This window comes from Hypomesus transpacificus, chromosome 19, assembly GCF_021917145.1.
Source record: "Hypomesus transpacificus isolate Combined female chromosome 19, fHypTra1, whole genome shotgun sequence".
NCBI lineage: Eukaryota > Metazoa > Chordata > Actinopteri > Osmeriformes > Osmeridae > Hypomesus > Hypomesus transpacificus.
The window spans coordinates 9,566,890-9,585,266 of NC_061078.1; the positions used below are offsets into that span (position 1 = coordinate 9,566,890).

The 18,377-nt window shown below is 41.8% G+C and overlaps 2 protein-coding genes across 19 annotated transcripts in view; both read left to right on the forward strand.

Annotated features, from left to right (window-relative positions):
* Nucleotides 1–637: 637 nt before the first annotated feature.
* dapk2a (death-associated protein kinase 2a) lies at nucleotides 638–11,368 on the forward strand. Of its 3 annotated transcripts, none has more exons than XM_047042650.1 (11): nucleotides 638–884; nucleotides 1,048–1,188; nucleotides 2,644–2,865; nucleotides 3,142–3,280; nucleotides 4,552–4,681; nucleotides 4,806–4,881; nucleotides 5,017–5,169; nucleotides 5,529–5,574; nucleotides 7,403–7,492; nucleotides 9,447–9,534; nucleotides 10,195–11,368. In XM_047042650.1, exons 2-11 carry the CDS (start codon nucleotides 1,127–1,129, stop codon nucleotides 10,203–10,205), a joined length of 1,017 nt encoding a protein of 338 aa, XP_046898606.1. In that variant the 5' UTR covers nucleotides 638–884; nucleotides 1,048–1,126; the 3' UTR covers nucleotides 10,206–11,368. The 3 variants fall into 3 exon arrangements, with proteins under 3 accessions (XP_046898606.1, XP_046898605.1, XP_046898604.1); XM_047042649.1 differs by having other exon boundaries at nucleotides 9,447–9,530; nucleotides 10,195–11,367; XM_047042648.1 differs by lacking the exons at nucleotides 7,403–7,492; nucleotides 9,447–9,534; nucleotides 10,195–11,368 and adding an exon at nucleotides 6,021–6,993.
* Nucleotides 11,369–12,378: 1,010 nt separating this feature from the next.
* The window catches only part of herc1 (HECT and RLD domain containing E3 ubiquitin protein ligase family member 1), a 45,641-nt gene continuing 39,642 nt past the window's right edge, over nucleotides 12,379–18,377 (forward strand). For 15 of the 16 annotated variants that reach the window (XM_047042001.1, XM_047042005.1, XM_047042004.1 and 12 more), the window contains exons 1-7: nucleotides 12,379–12,632; nucleotides 15,048–16,033; nucleotides 16,196–16,291; nucleotides 16,747–16,941; nucleotides 17,382–17,693; nucleotides 17,831–17,927; nucleotides 18,111–18,254. In XM_047042001.1, coding sequence (XP_046897957.1) covers nucleotides 15,074–16,033; nucleotides 16,196–16,291; nucleotides 16,747–16,941; nucleotides 17,382–17,693; nucleotides 17,831–17,927; nucleotides 18,111–18,254 — 1,804 coding nt within the window. In that variant the 5' untranslated portion in view covers nucleotides 12,379–12,632; nucleotides 15,048–15,073. Of the gene's footprint in view, nucleotides 12,633–13,987; nucleotides 14,093–15,047; nucleotides 16,034–16,195; nucleotides 16,292–16,746; nucleotides 16,942–17,381; nucleotides 17,694–17,830; nucleotides 17,928–18,110; nucleotides 18,255–18,377 lie in introns of all 16 variants that reach the window. The other variant, XM_047042002.1, reaches the window with a different exon arrangement.

Genomic DNA, 18,377 nt, shown 5'->3' on the forward strand with positions numbered 1-18,377 from the left:
GATTCTTTCTCAAGACTACTCACACTCTCCCCCCCCCCCCCCCCTCCTGGTCCTTGCCCCGGAGCGTCTCCGACTGGAGGGGCTGTGTACTGAAAGGGGCTTCCTGGTGTTGCTGCACCAGGGGGCCCGGGAACTGCAGTGGGAGCTCTTCCTGGGGTCCAACCGGATTGACTGGAAGCTGATTGAGATAGGAGGCTTCACAGTGGAGACAAAGCAGGATCTAGTCAGTGTGGAGATCCCTCTCTTCAGCCCTGGCTGAACCTGGGCTAGCCACCTATGAGGTGATTGCTTGAAAGCAAAACATCTACATAAAAAAGCCTTGTTGATGGGGTGATTTTTAATGATGATTTTAATGGGGATTTTTTGGGCTGTCCAAAAGGCTCACAAGCTATTCATTAGTGTCAGCATCAGAAACAATTTCCTCCTCTCCCCATTCTATGTCTGTGTGATGGTCATCTGAACTGTCATCCACCTGAGGAGCAACTCTATACACGCGTTAACGGTCTATCCACACATAATTGCGAAAAACATGACATAAAATCTGTCCGTTAGATGCAACCAGGCTAAATCGCCCCTTTGTTTTAGACATTTTTTTTAAAGGACACTCCCACAACTATTTAGTAGGAGTACACACCAATAGATTTAGTTTCAGGCAGACAAAACTCAATGTAGATTCTGTAACTGTTAATCTCGTACACAATTTGAAAACACCCACTAGTAATTAAATAGAGCGTCGCGTGGTAAAACAGGTGGTTCAGGAGCGCGAGCTTTGGGAATGCGTGAGCGCTCGTCGTCAGCGACCAAAACGCTGTTGAGCTCATAGCGATACACTAAGAAATCTCAGCGGACGATTGAATACAGGTTTTGGGAGCAACTGAAAGATGGTAAGAACTCGTAGATGTCGATTTTTGTGGTCGATTCGGTTGCTAGACTAAGCCCACGAATGTTATAAACAGTTTTTTTGAATTGTATTTGTCAAGGTTTACAAATATAAGAGACACGGCCATACATGTTTTTCATCATACTGTTGGACCCTGTTTGTCACAGGGTATTCCAAGACAGTAAAGAAAAAAAAGTGAAACTGAATGGATGAACCATCCCAGCTACAGCAGAAAGAATTGCAGATATGGCCCTTTTCAAGCAACAGAAAGTGGAAGAATTTTATGAAATAGGGGAAGAATTGGGAAGGTAAAGAAAATATCTTAAATATTGTTATTGTAAATTGACGAAGGTTTCATGTACTTATTGAACATAATTTATGTATGAGGCATGAGGCAGGTTTAATGTTTTGTTATTATTATTGATCAAACTAATTTAAACACAAGTCACATGAATGATAGAACCATATATCCTTAAAAGTCACAAATAGAGTGTTGTGAGATATGTATGTGCTATGCATGTAAATAGTTAAAAAAAGTACCATGGAGGTGACATAAACCTAGTGCTCAATAATAGTGCTATGCTTTAATATTTACATCATCTGCAGTCTATGCTACCACATTTGACAGTTTTCACAGTAACTGTCAACAAGAACGTCAGTAATTTTGTGTAATGTCTCATGCCATCTGCTGCTCAACGCTGTTAACATTCTGCTATACACTATCACTATCATACACCCCCCCACACACAAACACACACACAAACACACACACACATTGTGTGCCTCTGTCTTTCATTCAATGTAGACAAGCAACAGGTGGACTGAGGAGGCGGACTGTGTTTAAATATAGTATATTAGTCATTGCGCTCTGTACTTTGAATTAAGAAAAAACAGCCTTTTCTCACTTAGATGCTTACCCACTACATTTTGTGCATGGTGAGTTCTGGACCAAGTGACTAGATGTCCTTTCTATACTTTTCCAAACATTCTTGCTACTTGAAATATTTGCATATAGTACTGTTGCAGCCCATTTCCAAAGTGAATGTACCCTGCAACCCAGTATGTGTTCTTTTTAAGACACAACTGTGACAGGCACTTCTCACTGTGCTTTTTAAAGGCGTGTTCTATGTTTAGGGTTGTCTGTATCTACTTTCAGAGCTACTGTGAATGAGGAAGTGGAGTATAACTTTACTCACCCGCGCAACGGACATGAAGAGAAAGCAGATGCAGCCGTAGCTTACTGACCTTTGAATCTGGCCAACTCCATTAAAACAATACTAACCTTGAAATAATTTATAATTGTCTCCTTTATAATTATCACATGTTCTTGTTTTTATGGATATGCATCAGAACATTGAGTTCCTTAGTTTAAAAACTAACTAAGCTTAAAATACTTTGTAAATGCCTATTGATCAAATGTTCTTGTTAATGGAAATGTATGCATGAAACCCCAATGCCTGAGGTCAGACTCCATGCTGGCAGTCCAAGATAACTGCTGAATAAGCCACCCACTAATAATAGAATAGCTGCCTCTCGTCAACATTTTACATTGCAAATTAAGTTACTCTCTATTGAGTTAACCTTTTGCATACATAACAAATATACTAAAGAAATACATTTTATTTTAATTATGAGATTTTAATGATATGTGACATATACACCACAGAGACCCATTCCCTGCTCTTTCCCCTCCATGCTCCTTTATGTTTTCCTACTCGAGGTTTTGACATCATTGTGTCTCACTGTGCTTCTCATGGTCACAGTGGACAGTTTGCCATCGTAAAGCAGTGCAGAGAGAAGAGCACAGGCCTACAATTTGCTGCCAAGTTCATCAAGAAACGGCAGAGCGTGGCAAGCCGACGAGGGGTGAGGAGAGAGGAGATTGAGCGAGAGGTGAACATCTTGCAACAGATCCAGCACCCCAACATTGTCACACTGCACGACGTCTACGAGAACCGCACTGATGTGGTGCTAATCCTGGAGCTGTGAGTGAGATGAGACCTGTCTAGACAAGCCCTGGCTAATGCTAGCGCTGACCTCAGAAGTTGCATAGACTGGACCAACCAGATTCAGTCCGACAAACTGTTTATTCATGTTAATTATATTTATGCTATTTAATAATTGTTTGACAATGCTTTTTGTTGATCAACAGCTTCATACTTGCTTCTTATGTATTTTCCTTTAGTGTTCTTAGCAGTAGTTGGCATATTAAGTAGAATTCAGGGACATTATATATACAGTATATGCATAATTTTTTACAGGGTATCTGGAGGAGAACTATTTGATTTCTTGGCTCAGAAGGAGTCTCTGAGTGAAGAAGAAGCCACACAGTTCATCAGGCAGATCCTGGAAGGTGTCCACTATCTTCACTCTAGAAAGATTGCTCATTTTGATCTGAAGGTAAGTCCCCTGTGAGTTTGTGTGTGCGTGTTTACATTACGTTATGTGTAAGTGTAGGTGGGGTGTGTATTCTCTGTGTAATTTCCTTTCCTCTATTATTTGTCTATATTGTATTGCACAGATTAATTAAACGGCGTTGTGCAATTAAGTTGATGGTGACATTGAGAAAAGCATACTATTTCAGTTGTAAAATATTAAAGAGGTAAGAGGGTAAATAAACCAGTAGCTATGCAAATAGTTTTACACTATCAAATTACATTTCAATTCCAGGCCACTTTAAGGAAACATACAAATAGGCCTATGACTTTATGGAGAATCAGATGAAATTAATAATCAAAACTGCACCGTAGGAACCAGCCTATCTAAAACACGTTTAAACAAGCTAGCAAACTGCATGACAACAGTGCAAAATGGAAATTGCATGGGCGTAGCCACCAAACTAGCACACTGCTCCTGAAAGAAATTGCTGTCAAGTAAAGAACAGCATTCAATAAAGGTGCAGTCCCTGGCAGTGATGACAAAAATATATGAACTGGACAAATCACAGGAAGAACAGTGAGGAGGCAGACCTTGTACCATAGAGAAATGAGTACAAGATACGGTTTAGGGCACAAAACACCCTTGTGTGAAGGTCAGAGCTCAGTGCAGGTCTCGGTGTAACGTCCTATTGGGATGATTTCAAAGGCGTTGTCTGTCAGGGGTTTGAGGGAGAAGTAAAGCCAGGCAGAATGTAACATTCAGTAATACGTGTTGGAATGTGCTACATACAAAAAAAACATAGCTAACAATTGTTAACAATTATCCCACTTTTCATTTGATCTGTAATCGATTAAATGTTTGCTAATATACCTGAAAATTCTTACTCCTTAGTTCACATATTTTATTAGGACAATAGATCAATAAAACATTTGTAGAGTGAGTTATGGTTGAGGAAATAATTTTAGTGTGAACTGTGAACACTGTAATTTACACCACTGTTGCGGAACTGGAAGGATGTCCCTTCCCTAAAAGGCTGTGTGGACTGATTTTCAACAGAGGAAACATAATATTTGGGTGAGGTTTCACAATAAAAAACCAATAGACAATTCAAGTGTCACAGCTGTATCCGATAGTTTAGACATTCCTTTCCAATTATTACTACTGTTACAGTAAACTTGTGCAAAGGACTATACAAATAACATTTGATTTGATTTACTGACAGGACACTGAATTTTTACAGGGTAGTCTTCTAAACTCTGTTTACTCAGCAGTCATACTTTTGTGATTCACAGCCTGAGAACATAATGCTGCTTGACAAGCATGTGCCCTTACCAAGGATCAAACTGATAGATTTTGGCCTGGCTCATAAAATTGAGGCGGGGGCTGAGTTCAAGAACATATTTGGCACTCCAGAGTTTGTGGGTAAGTTGAGAAACAATGGTAAAACATATCGCTTACTATTCAAAGTATGCATTGTTAAATCTGGACAAAGAGAAGGCATACTTGTTGGTTTTAAACATCTTTACTACTAACATTCTGCTACTAGCTCCAGAGATTGTCAACTATGAGCCTCTGGGACTGGAAGCAGACATGTGGAGCATAGGGGTCATCACCTACATCCTGTGAGTACACAAATACAAAAGACTCATCTTGAATTTGCTTGAAGAATGGTAATACATGACCAAAGTATCCAAAAAGTTTAAACACGGGCAAACACAAAATCAGCCTTTACCTATACTATACATTTCGTGTTTCAGTCTGAGTGGAGCGTCCCCCTTTCTCGGCGAATCTAAACAGGATACATTGGGCAACATCTCTGCAATGAACTATGAGTTTGATGAGGAGTTCTTCTGCCACACTAGTGAACTGGCCAAGAGTTTCATCAGACAGCTTCTGGAAAGGGATAAGAGGTGAGAGTTCATGTGAGAAGAGGAAGGCACATACATACATGTCAAATAGTATTGCCTAAGTGTACTATTGTTCTATGTTTATTGTGCTATTGCTCAATCTTGTTGTGAGTATTGCAGTGTTGTTTTGTGTCTTGATGTTTGTTTTTCCCCTACAACTCTATGCTATTGTTGCATTTAGCATCTTAAATGATAAAGAAAAACCCAGTCTCTCTCTGTCTCTCTCTTGCACTTACTGTTGAGGCAATTTTTTATGGCAGATGGCCTGTATACAATGTTGAGAAGGATGTTCTCAAGCTGTGTCCTCTTGCCCTACCTTGTAAAACACTTCTATACTTTTTAAAGCAATTCTTTGTCTACAGAAAGAGACTGACTATCGAAGATGCTCTCAACCACCCTTGGATCAAGGTACTTGTAAATATATTATATTTGGGATAAGAAAGGTTTATTGAATTCAGTAAACCATAATCTGCGGCTTCATGCTATTTTGTTTTTGCATGTTTTATTCCTATTACAATGTTTAACAACTTTGCAAATTGTCCAGTAAAAACAAACACACTTTTGTTGATCTGGTAGGATGAAAATAATTAAAGTCATTTGGTTTGTTTGTAGTGATTGATAATAACTGCTTTGAAGTAAACACTTCCACCCTCAGATCATAATAGAGCATGACCCTAAGGATGAAGAAAAAGTGACTGACCTCATCTGGAATGTTTTGCCTCTTCTTGGAAATAGATAGTACAGTGTATACTCACCCAAGTACTTGCATGTGTACAGTGTGTTGCATCAATGCACACATGCTTTTGTGTTGCTCCTGTATGCTGACAATATACTGTATACTCCTCTGTCTCAAGTCCAATGAGCACAAGGAGGAAACCAAGGAAACCAAGGCCTGTGTGACGAAGAAGCGTGAGCGGCGGCAGTTGAAGACCAAGCGCCTGAAGGAGTACACAATTAAGTCTCACTCCAGCATGCCGCCTAACAACACCTACGTCAACTTTGAACGCTTCGCTCAGGTGGTGGAGGACATCGGTCAAATGGAGGGCACCTTCAGCGGCTTGGCGGCAGCCCATGACTGCCTGCAAGAAGATATTGACGCCCTGGTCTCCATCTACAATGAGAAGGAGGCCTGGTACAAGGAAGAGAGCGAGGGTGTACGCCATGAGCTCTCTCAAATCCGCTACGAGTTCCGCAAGGTGGAGGCCATGAAGAGGAGCCTGCAAGAAGACATGCAGGCGGTGGACAACAGCCTGGGGGCAATTACCAACCGCTACCAGGAGAGGAAGAGCCACTTTGATGCCCTTAGGCAGGAGCTGAGTGATGAGCTCAAGTGGGTGCAGGATGTGGTGGGGTCATTTCCCTCTGACGGCAGCGGTGGCAGAGGCTATCCCAACTGTCATTTCTCCACCGTCTTTAATAACGATGTGAATGAGGCCCTGAAGGAGCTGCTAAACAGATCCTGTGGAGGGGACCTGTTGTCTGGGATCAACCTGGATTTCACCGAGGCTGGCCAGCAGAGATGACATAAGCGACACTGTAACTGACCTAAGTACAGAGAAAACAGCTAGAACATGATGACATGACGGTTTAGGGGCTTTATCTTTGAGGGCTTTATTTTTTACTGTGGTCCTAGTCCTTAATTATATAACTCTATGGTATGTACATTTGATGGTTAAATAACTTGCCGAACATCTTATGACTCTTATTTTAAGCATGGACATTGCTTGGTAGTTCATGCACTGAAATGTGAGAAGCTAAAAATGTATTTGATGTTAACAGGAAAATTAACTGATAAAGAAGGTGATTATTAAATGTACATCTAATACACTTCTACTTCTCTTGTATTTCTAAATACATTTGTGTTATTAGTTTTTATCCAACCTATTCAGTATTTTGCCATGTGAACTCTATCACTGCATTCTTTACTGTAAATGTTCAGATTAGATTGTTGCTCTCATAAAAAAGTGTTTTGAAGGTATGTTGGTGTGCATCATTCAGGAACAAAGGTATTTTATCTTCACCTGGTGCACCTGATATCAATTGGAATGGACTCCATGTGTGTAGTGTCTGGTAGATACACAAGCTACAGATACACTGGCAATACATTTTATTCAGTTTGATATCCAATATGGCACTGGACAATATTGCCTAGAGCATGGCTAGGGACTTGAGTCCGAAATCATAGACTGAGCCATGGACTTTTGGCAACACAGTTTTGTTTTTTGGTGTCTTCTAGCCCTCAAACCCACGCCAAGCTTTAGTGCGCAGGCTGTCCGTCATAAACCTGGAAAACTTCAGAAGACAATACGCACGACGAAGATGGAAGGTAATATATTACACTACCAACAACACATTTACCACAGAGGTCATTGCACATACAACACAGGCCTTTACTGAAAATGTGCTTGTGAATATGTGCTGGTTCTCTGTCTTGGACAATATAATAATGTATTCAATTTGAATATACTTTTATTCAAAGCAACAGAAGGGGGGACCAGGAATCTGGGGGAGGCTTCAATGCTCCACCGCTGATCTACAGTGCCCTCCAAAAGTATTGGAACAGTGAGGCGAATTCCTTTATTTTTGCTGTAGTCTGAAAACATTTGGGCTTGACATCAAATAATGAACGTGAGACCAGAGATCAACGTTTCAGCTTTTATTTCCAGGTATTTACATCAGGATCTGATGCACAACTAAGAAAATATCACATTTTGTTTGAATCCACCCATTTGTCATGTGATCAAAAGTATTGGAACAGATATACTTAAAACATATTTAAGTGAATAAGACTTAATATTTAGTTGCAAATCCTTTGCTTTCAATAACTGCAGCAAGTCTGTGACCCATTGACGTCACCAAACTTTTGCATTCTTCCTTTTTGATGCTTTCCCAGGCTTTCACTGCAGCCTCTTTCAGTTGTTGTTTGTTTTGTGGGGTTCCTCCCTTCAGTCTCCTCTTAAGCAGGTAAAATGCATGCTCTATAGGGTTTAAGTCTGGAGATTGACTTGGCCAGTCTAATACCTTCCATTTCTTGCCCCTGATGAACTCTGTTGTTTTGGCAGTGTGTTTTGGGTCGTTATCTTGCTGCATGATGAAGGCTCTGCCAATCAGTTTGGTTGCATCTTTCCTTAAATTGGCAGACAAAATGTTTCTGTAGACTTCCGAGTTCATTTTGCTGCTGCCATCATGTGTTACATCCTCAATGAAGATTAATGAGCCCGTCCCAGAAGAAGCCATGCAAGCCCAAGCCATGACATTACCTCCACCGTGTTTCACAGATGAGCTTGTGTGTTTGGGATCATGAGCAGTTCCTTTCTTTCTCCAAACTTTAGCCTTTCCATCACTTTGGTAAAAGTTAATCTTTGTCTCATCAGTCCATAAAACTTTGTCCCAGAATTTTTGAGGTTCATCTCTGTACTTTTTGGCAAATTCCAGCCTGGCCTTCCTATTCTTCTTGCTAATGAGTGGTTTGCATCTTCTGGTGTAGCCCTTGTACTTTTGTTCATGAAGTCTTCTGCGAACAGTAGATAGTGATACCTTCACTCCTGCCATCTGGAGGTTGTTGCTGATCTCACTAACAGTTGTTTTAGGGTCTTTCTTTACAGCTCTTACAATGTTTCTGTCATCAACTGCTGATGTTTTCCTTGGTCTACCTGTTCGACGTCTGTTACTTAGTACACCAGTAGTTTTCTTCTTCTTCAGGACATTCCAAATGGTTGTACTGGCTATGGCCAATGTTTCTGCAATGGCTCTGATTGATTTTCCATCTTCTCTAAGACTCACAATTGCTTGTTTTTCACCCAAAGACAGCGCTCTGGTTTTCATGTTGTTTTCACCTCTGAATACAGTCTGCATAGACAAAACCTATCTTACCCAATCTGAACCTGAGTGTAGACATTCAGTGGTATTTATTGATTGAATAATGTATGTAATAGGACACACCTTGGCAACAAAACACACCTGTCAGTCACATGTTCCAATACTTTTGCTCACGTGACAAATGGGTGGGTTCGAACAAAAAGGTGATATTTTCTAATTTGTGCATCAGATCCTGATGTAAATACCTGGAAATAAAAGCTGAAACGTTGATCTCTGGTTTCACATTCATCGTTTGATGTCAAGCCCAAATGTTTTCAGTCTACAGCAAAAATAAAGGAATTGGCCTCACTGTTCCAATACTTTTGGAGGGCACTGTATAGGCCTATCCATCCCACTGTACGTCTTCCATGTAGTTCTGATAAAGTGTCACATATGCTGTGCTCGCTTCTACTCTCACCCAGATGTCTATAAGGATCGTGGCCCTGTGCAACCATCTAACCAGGCTGATGAAGAGAGAACCTTCTTTGGAGCAGGACGACGATCCAGTAGGTGGCCAACATCTTTACTGCTTCCCTTATCTTGTTAACGTGTTTACTTGCAACGATGATTTACCCCCACTGTGCTGATGTCACTACATGCAATTAGATTATGGAGCAGATTAAGAGACTGGAATATGGATGTCATGGGATGCGCTGAGTGAATGTGCTAATGTTGGGGGTCAAACGGTTTTGACTTCCAACTGTAAACAACATTCAAAAATGTATAATATCCATTTGGAAAGTAGTTAGGTATACTAATTTGAATTCCTGAAGATCTTCTTGATCGAGGCAGACTCGGAATACTTTAATTTCAGTATCTGGACCAAAAAATAATGGAAAGTGTTCCAAAGTTACAGACATTAAAACCTACTGGAAAATCAATCAAAAAAATGTACAATAGATTTGGTTGTGAAATTGTTGCATTTTTATGCTACAAGTTTTTAGAATGGTACATTTCACATATTGTCAAGTCTTTACAGTTACAGTTAATATCCTATTGTAATCAATAATAAGTTAAAACTCCATTACTTTATCTATAGCATTTCTTGAGATACGTTTTGCCCCCAATTTGGCTCCAATCTCCAGGACTGGGTCAGCAGGTGTTGCTAAATGCAGCAAGCGGGTGTGAGAGCCTGAGAAGAGAGATGTGATGTATACAGTTCTGTTGCAGAGAAAGTATGAGAGTGACCAAGAGGAGGAGGAGACCAGGAAAAGAAGACCCAGAACAAGGAAAAGGAGCAACACCTCCTGAAATCATCACAGAAAAGCTACATTCTATCTCACTCATTCACTGATATTTTAGTGAGTGGCCAAAGTTTTGGAACATGGAATGGATAAGGCAGCATACCTCTGTCTGACAAAGCACTTTGTGGGAATGTGTTGGGCAGAGAGAGGAATGGCCTTATAGCATACAAATACTCCATAATCCAATTCGGATGACATCTTGATTAGGTTGTGGGACAAAAATTGCTATTCCATTCACTTTTTTCTGTGGTGGAGCACCTCTATCACTAAATGTATTACTTTGTGGGGCTCTCCGTCTGCTTGGCTCGATATTTTCAACAGTTTCAGAAACTGTATGAGACAAAAAGCAACAGTCAGTGAAATGTGCATGTTAAGCAACAAGACCAGCCAAAATGTAAAGGACCAAATATTGAACATTTTACTTATGTGTACTCTTCTCTTAAAAGAGAAAGAAACATTGCAAATGAATACTAAATTACTGTCTCATTTGCAAATGAATATGTTCCCCCATTTAGATTTTTTTTTCAATATTGATCAGTAACGATGTGTGTAGATGTTACAATACAATAATCTGTTAAATTACTTTTACTTATGCTATCTTTTTGTTTACTCTGAGAAATGCTAGATCAATTAGTCCTGTATATGTATGGCAAAGGACAACCAAGGAGATTCCTCCTAACATCATTTGCCCCCCATGACTAATTGTGTTAGCTGATTTAGTTTGCACTTTGCAATAATACTCTCCTCCTAAAGGATAAGGTCAACAAAAGAGATGCTTTGCCCACTATAGTGATTATATAATCAGGCATATGTGTAAGATGGAACATTTGACTAACATCTACTGAGCTATTGTAAGATTTAAAACAATATTGAAAGAATGTACGGTGAGTAAATTCAATCAAATCTTCAAACACTGTACATGTTAACTAACAATTTTAGGTATTTTGGGTCAGCTAATAGAGGGTTAGCTGCTCACCTTCCAATATGTTCAAACAGAAGCATTTGTTTTTCACACACTCGTGTGCCAAGAACTATGAAACAAAGTTATTTAAATGTTTTCAAAATTAATAAATGTTGACATGTGAAATGTAAGGATGATCTTCCCGGTCCCATCCAACGTCTATAAAGCCGAACAATGGATTTTGGTGTTTCAAAACCCATTGACACTGTATGACTATGTTTAGCTTGTGTTCTGCTCCTCTTTCTTACCAACCGTCTCTGGAGGAGGGGATCCCTCTCTGAATTGCTCCTCCCAAGGTTTCTTCCATTTTTTCTCCCGGTGGGAGTTTTTCTGAGAGTTTTTCCTTGTCTTCCTTGAGGGTTTAGGTTGGTTGAGGGGCAGTTCTATGGGCGCATGTGAAGCCCTCTGTGACATGCTTGCGTGTAAAAAGGGCTATACAAATACATTTGATTTGATTTGATGATCTCTAGGGGGCAGCATATACAATGAACATAAACTAGCCAATGCCTTAGCTAGTCTGTTTCACACTACAATCTGGGGGCTAAACTAAACTAACTTCAAGTGCATAGATACTCCCAAACTGGGCCCCTCGTTGTTTCTGCACTGCCCAGATAACTTAACTTAACAGATAACGGACTTCCACTATTTGCTTAATATTCTTACCTTCACTCCTTGCACTGTATACCAACTTCATTGATTTGCAATACATTCTAAGTTAGCTTTTTAATTACCTTTTTATTAGGCATTATTATAATCGACCGATGTACAACAAAAAAGTACAAAAAGTTTGAAAGTTGCCCCGCAAGGAATACTATGCAAAGCGGTGGATCAGACGATTCTATTCAAAACATAATTTTTGCTGTGGGTGATGTAATTCCATTTTTAACTCCGAAGGAAAAACTTGGAAATTTTTGGTGATGCATTACATCGCATGCATTAATCCATTTGTCAAGACGTGTGATTAACTTACGGGGGCAAAATATGGTGAGGAAAAGCTAGATAACACTAAGTACTCCCTGGATGTTCATCTTCCCCCCGTTGTTTTGTTGAGTTGTCATGTCCACTGGACAAATGGAAGCAGTATATACTGTTAATAAGGAAGACATACATGCACAGGAACACGTCACTGGCTCACTGCGCCCTAGGGCTGGGGCTCTCCGGCTAGGGTTGGGAGTGAACCTCTTGTCTGAATTCATTGCAGTGGAAGGTGCAGGAACTGAGAGGTGGGGATATGGAAACCTATCCCTGATTGACTGAGCCCTTATTTGTTCAGTTGGCATAAACAAAAGCATCAAAAGATAAGCCTGTGAAGTATTACAACAAAGGATACTGGAATTATTTATACCATGCAATGAAGATTAGTTGTATGTAGCTGGCACCACGGAGGCCTTTGACAGTTGATGGTAAGCTAAGCAACGCTTCGAATCTGAATCTCTGCAAACGGATCTCACTAGCTGGCAGTGCTGTTAGCAAGCTATGCTAGTTAGCTAGGTACATAGTTTGTTTACGAGCTGACTAGAGCTAGGTAACAGTATTTTTTGTTGCAGCTAGGTGCAACCTGCCATTCCGTTTTACTTAACCCGCTAGTGTTATCAGTTGCTGTCTGTTTTATTCTTGAACAGTGTGGTGTGGCGTGCCTGTCAGTTTGGTGAAGTACTGTAGCACACAGATTGGGCACTCCTATATGGATTGGAACCTATGGCTATGTGTATGATCCGTGTTGGCTGCAGCTGCTTGTGCTTACTGGCTAACTAGCCACCAGCTAGCCAGGTAGCTAGGCTATGACCATCGCGAGCAGCAATTGTAGACGAATCAGTCAGATACTACAACTGTAGCGTTACAGTAGCCGTCTAGAAATACTTAGTATCAAGCACAGCTAGCAAGGCTTTCAGAGAAGCACTCAACCACATACTGTGTAGCTACCCGGCTATCTAGCTGTTCTAACCAGTTAGCTATGAAAAAACTATTTGTTGAACTAGGTAGCGTAGTGTTACAAAACTAGCCAGCTACAGTACTGTACTGTATCTGGGAAACACACCATATTAGCTAGTTGCTCGTGAGCTAACGTCAGTTTACATAGTTCCCACTCCCAGCTAGATGACTGGCTAACCCCCTTGTTTCAGTGTCGTGTTGCTGACTAATGGCTTCAAAGCTTTACGTTAGCAACAATTAAATCGGTGGTGGCTAGCTAGAAGATCTGCCAATTATGCAAGCCCACCTGATGCAGAAGAGTACACTATTGGTAGTTACTCAACTATCCCCAATTTCTTTTTTAGCTAGCTTCTAAATTACTTAAATATCGAGTACTATCTGTTTGCAAAGCAAGATCTAATAAGCTACAGGTCAAGTGTCAAGAATAAAAACAGGATATAGGCTAGACATTGGCAAGGTTATAAACAATGTTAGGAGCAATGAACCGTGATGCCTTTGCTTACTAAATACTGTCCGTATGGGATATTTGGATAGATGTCAGGCAGCATATTACCCTGTCTTTAAATCTGTGTGTGCAAAGGCTTGTGTTTAGTCAACTCTTGCAGCTGTGGAATATGCTAGGGTTAATAGAAAAGCTACCCATGACTGAATTATTTCCTTTTTAGTATATAATGACTGTGGTTGAGAAATTCCTACTGTGGAAAAAGCCTTTCTGAGTTAAATGTTAACTTGCAAGTGCATTTCATGGTGCAATTTCTAAATTTGTTGAAGCATTTGGTGTTGGTGAGATAGTTGCAGACTTCCCTGTTTCTTACATTTTCTTTAGGAAGTTAATGTCTCTGAGCTTATTTCTTCAATGCACCAAGCAAGCGTTCTATTACCAGATATACCAGATCCTTCTCCAACCAACAGACCCTTGGCCTGACATAAGGTACCACAGCCTAGCCTTAGGCTATCTGTGTATGTGTTAATAATGCAGCAGGGGGAAAATGCACTGTCACTCCTGGAGAGTTAGGCTATGAAATTATTTCAGTACACTTGTGTCTGTAGACAAAAACAACATTTGTATGCATCATTAAATGGTAAAGGCATTTTGTCTAATAGTTTGTGTGTATCAAATGCAAATAGCGTTGTGTTCAGGGAACTTACAGTGTAGGCCACAGTTGTGTCTTATGTGTGTCCAGATAGTTTGATCGCATAGTCAGCATGTTAAGGAGAAGTCTTTTCTTGTAATCAGTTTCAGATGGATGACCTACTTTTGCAACGCCATCAGCTAGATAAAACAGGTTAATGATCAATTTAACATCATGTTGAAATACCTGTAAAATTCTAATTTACAGTAAATTTGTGAATATTTTCCGTCATTTAGCTCAGGTTTATTACTATCTGAGTTCATGTTTAACTGTTATGATTGACATCATGGTCCATGGAAAGATAGAAAAACTACACACAGTAAAAGTTGTTTACTGTCAAATGAATGGTTTAAACTGTGGAGTTTGACCGTTTATTATCTTGAACAAGCTCATCAGTTTGTTGTTCTTTTCTGGGCTGTTGGATTCCTGTCATAGTTATGCTTTATTGGTCTTTTTGTCATTTGAAATGACTCGTGAATCTCTAAAATTATAGGTAAGTACTGGGGCACATAATTAGCCTGTATTAACATTACTAGCCTAAAATGTATAGGCCTGAAGGCTCTTTATTTTATTTTGCTACCCTACTCTTTCTGCTATTTCTTTGAATAAGGACCAACAGTGTTCTTAGTTATGACAGTATATTAGTAAATTAATAGAGTTTAAGTATTGCTTCAGTATGTTCCTTTGTTGATTTGAAAGATTAGTCTATCTGATGGCCTGAACTTCGGTATTCCACCCCTGGATTTTGCCCAGGACTGATGGCCCCAGAGTGACGTGCCATGGCTTTGATGATCCCTCCAGTGAAGCTCAAATGGCTGGAGCACCTGAACAGCTCATGGATTACGGAGGACAGCGAGTCCATCGCCACACGCGAGGGCGTCTCTGTTCTCTACTCCAAGCTGCTGACCAACAAAGAAGTGGTGCTGCTTCCCCAGCAGGTGCTGTGCCTCAAGGGCCCCCAGCTTCCTGATTTTGAGCGTGAGTCTCTGTCCAGCGATGAGCAGGAGCACTACCTCGATGCGCTGCTCAGCAGCCAGCTGGCCTTGGCCAAGATGGTGTGCTCCGACTCCCCCTTTGCTGCCGCCCTGCGCAAGCGTCTGCTGGTTCTCCAGCGCATCTTCTATGCCCTCTCTAACAAGTACCATGACAAGGGAAAAGTCAAGCAGCAGCAGCACTCGCCTGAGAACACCTCAGGCTCAGCCGACCTCCACTCTGTGAACGAGCGGCCGCGCTCCAGCACTGATGCCCTCATTGAGATGGGTGTGCGCACGGGCCTCAGCCTGCTCTTTGCCCTCCTGCGCCAAAGCTGGATGATGCCGCCCCTACCTGCCCCCAACGGAGGCGGTGGTGGAGTAGGAGGAGGCCTCAATCTCTGTAATGACGTCATCCACACTGCCATTGACGTGGTCAGCTCCCTCCCACCTTTGTCTTTAGCTAACGAAAGCAAGATCCCTCCCATGGGCCTAGACTGCTTGGCCCAGGTTACCACTTTCCTCAAAGGAGTGACCATGCCAAATTCCGGGGCAGACATTTTGGGCAGGAGGCTGGCTTCAGAGCTGTTGCTGGGCCTGGCTGCCCAGAGGGGCTCACTGCGCTACCTGCTGGAGTGGATTGAGATGGCTTTGGCTGCAGCAGCATTGGTCAGCACCATGGAGAAGAGCAAGGTTGTGCAGAACCAGGAGGGGCTTATTGGATACGACTGCTTTATGAATATCCTGATGCAGATGAGACGCTCTCTGGTAAGTCCTCAGTAAACCATTGTATATACACCTCGGCCCAAATGCTGTACCTTGCCTAGAAGATATTGGTAACTTTTTGAGCCAAATGGGTTTAGAGTTTCTTTGAGGGTTTTTTACAAGCTTATAAAACAATAATCTACAAATATTCTCTGTGTGTCTCAGGGTTCCTCAGCGGATCGCAGTCAGTGGAGAGAACCCACACGCACATCTGATGGCTTGTGTTCACTCTATGAAGCAGCACTCTGTCTGTTTGAAGAGGTAAGACACTCATGTGGTATTTCACTGTTCAGACCCTGTGCATTAGTGAGTGGCATCTCCAATGAATGTACAACATCCACAATGACGACATTTGCTGTACTCCTCCTTCACATTACAGGAAAAACCTGGAGAGTTATAGAAAAGTCAGGGGAAAGGGTCCCAGAAGAAAATGGCCAAATGTATATTAACAAAAATATAAATAAAATGACAACAAATAACATCAGGATCCCTGATGAAATTGGGTGTATGCTTTAACGGTGGTAGACTTTAACCAGTTATTGTGGTTCCTTGTCTTCCGAAACATCATAAATACAGGACTCAACAAGAAACACAGTCCCTGGTTTCCCTCGCCAACCAGGTTTAAAGTTGTGTTTAGATCGGATGGTATCTGTCCTCTTGATAAAGGATGACAGTGCCAACACCTCTGTTTACAGCTTGACCACTTTTTCTTTCAGGTATGCAGGATGGCATCTGACTACTCCCGCACCTGCGCCAGCCCCGATAGTATCCAGACAGGTGAGGCGCCCATGGTGTCAGAGACCTGTGAGGTGTACGTGTGGGGAAGCAATAGCAGCCACCAACTGGTCGAAGGCACCCAGGAGAAGATTCTGCAGCCCAAACTGGCACCAAGCTTTGCGGATGCTCAGACGGTAAGCAACAGAAAAGGTCTGTACTGTTCCACCAAGACCTGATCAATGTCTGTCTTATGTCTGGGTTGGGGATTTGTGTCGTTTCTTTGTGATTTCTTTCTGTACCTTGGCTGCATGTGCTATTGTGCGGCTGCACCTAGATTTTACAAGGTAGTGCAACATTTACTGTTGGAGGAAAAGTGTTGGCTTTCAGACTCTGGGGTCTAAATTATCATGGAAAAATGTCTTAATGAATCATGTTTTGATGTGCGCTGTTGAAATACACTTGACACACACTGTTGATATATGTGCACCATGTGGGAAATATGAAAGGAAACTATTTCCTTCTTAGCCTTTCAGTTATTCTAGTTCATCGAGGTTAACATGGGGAAGTTAAAGAGTTTTTGTGTAGCCAGCCAAACTCATAGCAACTCATCCCTGTACTTATTGATGGGTGTCAGATCGAGGCTGGCCAGTACTGCACCTTTGTCATCTCATCTGACGGCTCAGTCCGCGCCTGCGGCAAGGGCAGCTACGGCCGCCTGGGCCTGGGTGATTCCAACAACCAATCCACGCTCAAGAAGCTGACCTTCGAACCCCATCGTGCCATCAAGAAGGTGTCGTCTTCAAAGGGCTCGGACGGCCACACGCTGGCCTTTACCACGGAGGGGGAGGTGTTCAGCTGGGGGGACGGCGACTACGGCAAGCTGGGTCATGGGAACAGCTCCACGCAAAAGTACCCCAAACTCATTCAGGGCCCCCTGCAGGGAAAGGTAGGTTGACCCTCGCACCACACCCCCGCTGCACCATTGAAGGCACAGAACATTTTCTTATAATGGTAATGTGAGTTCACCGCAGATTTGAAAGTGGGTGGTAATGAAAGTGTGTGCGTGTGGTTGCGTTGCTGCAGGTGGTGGTGTGTGTGTCTGCTGGCTACAGACACAGCGCTGCGGTCAGTGAGGATGGAGAGCTCTACACGTGGGGGGAAGGAGATTTTGGGAGATTAGGTAACACTTGCATGGCACCCTGCATGCTGCTGGGACCCCATTTTCAGTCATCACCTATAGTTGGTTACCAGATGTATTGTAACACCACAAACAACTCAGAAGGCTATATTGATATACACGTCGACATGCTGACATGTTCAATTCCCTGTGTTCACAGTCTATGTTGTGTGTGTGTGTGTGCAGGTCACGGTGACAGCAACAGTAGAAACATTCCTACTCTGGTGAAAGACATAAGCAACGTGGGCGAGGTGTCGTGTGGGAGCTCGCACACCATCGCTCTGTCGAAGGACGGCCGCACCGTGTGGTCCTTCGGAGGAGGGGACAACGGTGAGTCAAGTCACAAGTCTTCATTCCAAGACTATGTGTATTAATAGTCAATGCTTATGCAACCAACTTTTACATTTAGACATTTAGCAAACACTCTTATCCAGAGTGACTTACAGTGAGTAC

Excerpts from the sequence above, each read along its gene's own strand:
- dapk2a (XM_047042648.1), top strand. The coding sequence starts at position 1,127 with ATGGCCCTTTTCAAGCAACAGAAAGTGGAAGAATTTTATGAAATAGGG. Across the intron at positions 3,281-4,551 it reads TTGCTCATTTTGATCTGAAG|CCTGAGAACATAATGCTGCT; the intron begins GTAAGTCCCCTG and ends TGTGATTCACAG. Across the intron at positions 4,882-5,016 it reads GGGGTCATCACCTACATCCT|TCTGAGTGGAGCGTCCCCCT; the intron begins GTGAGTACACAA and ends TTCGTGTTTCAG.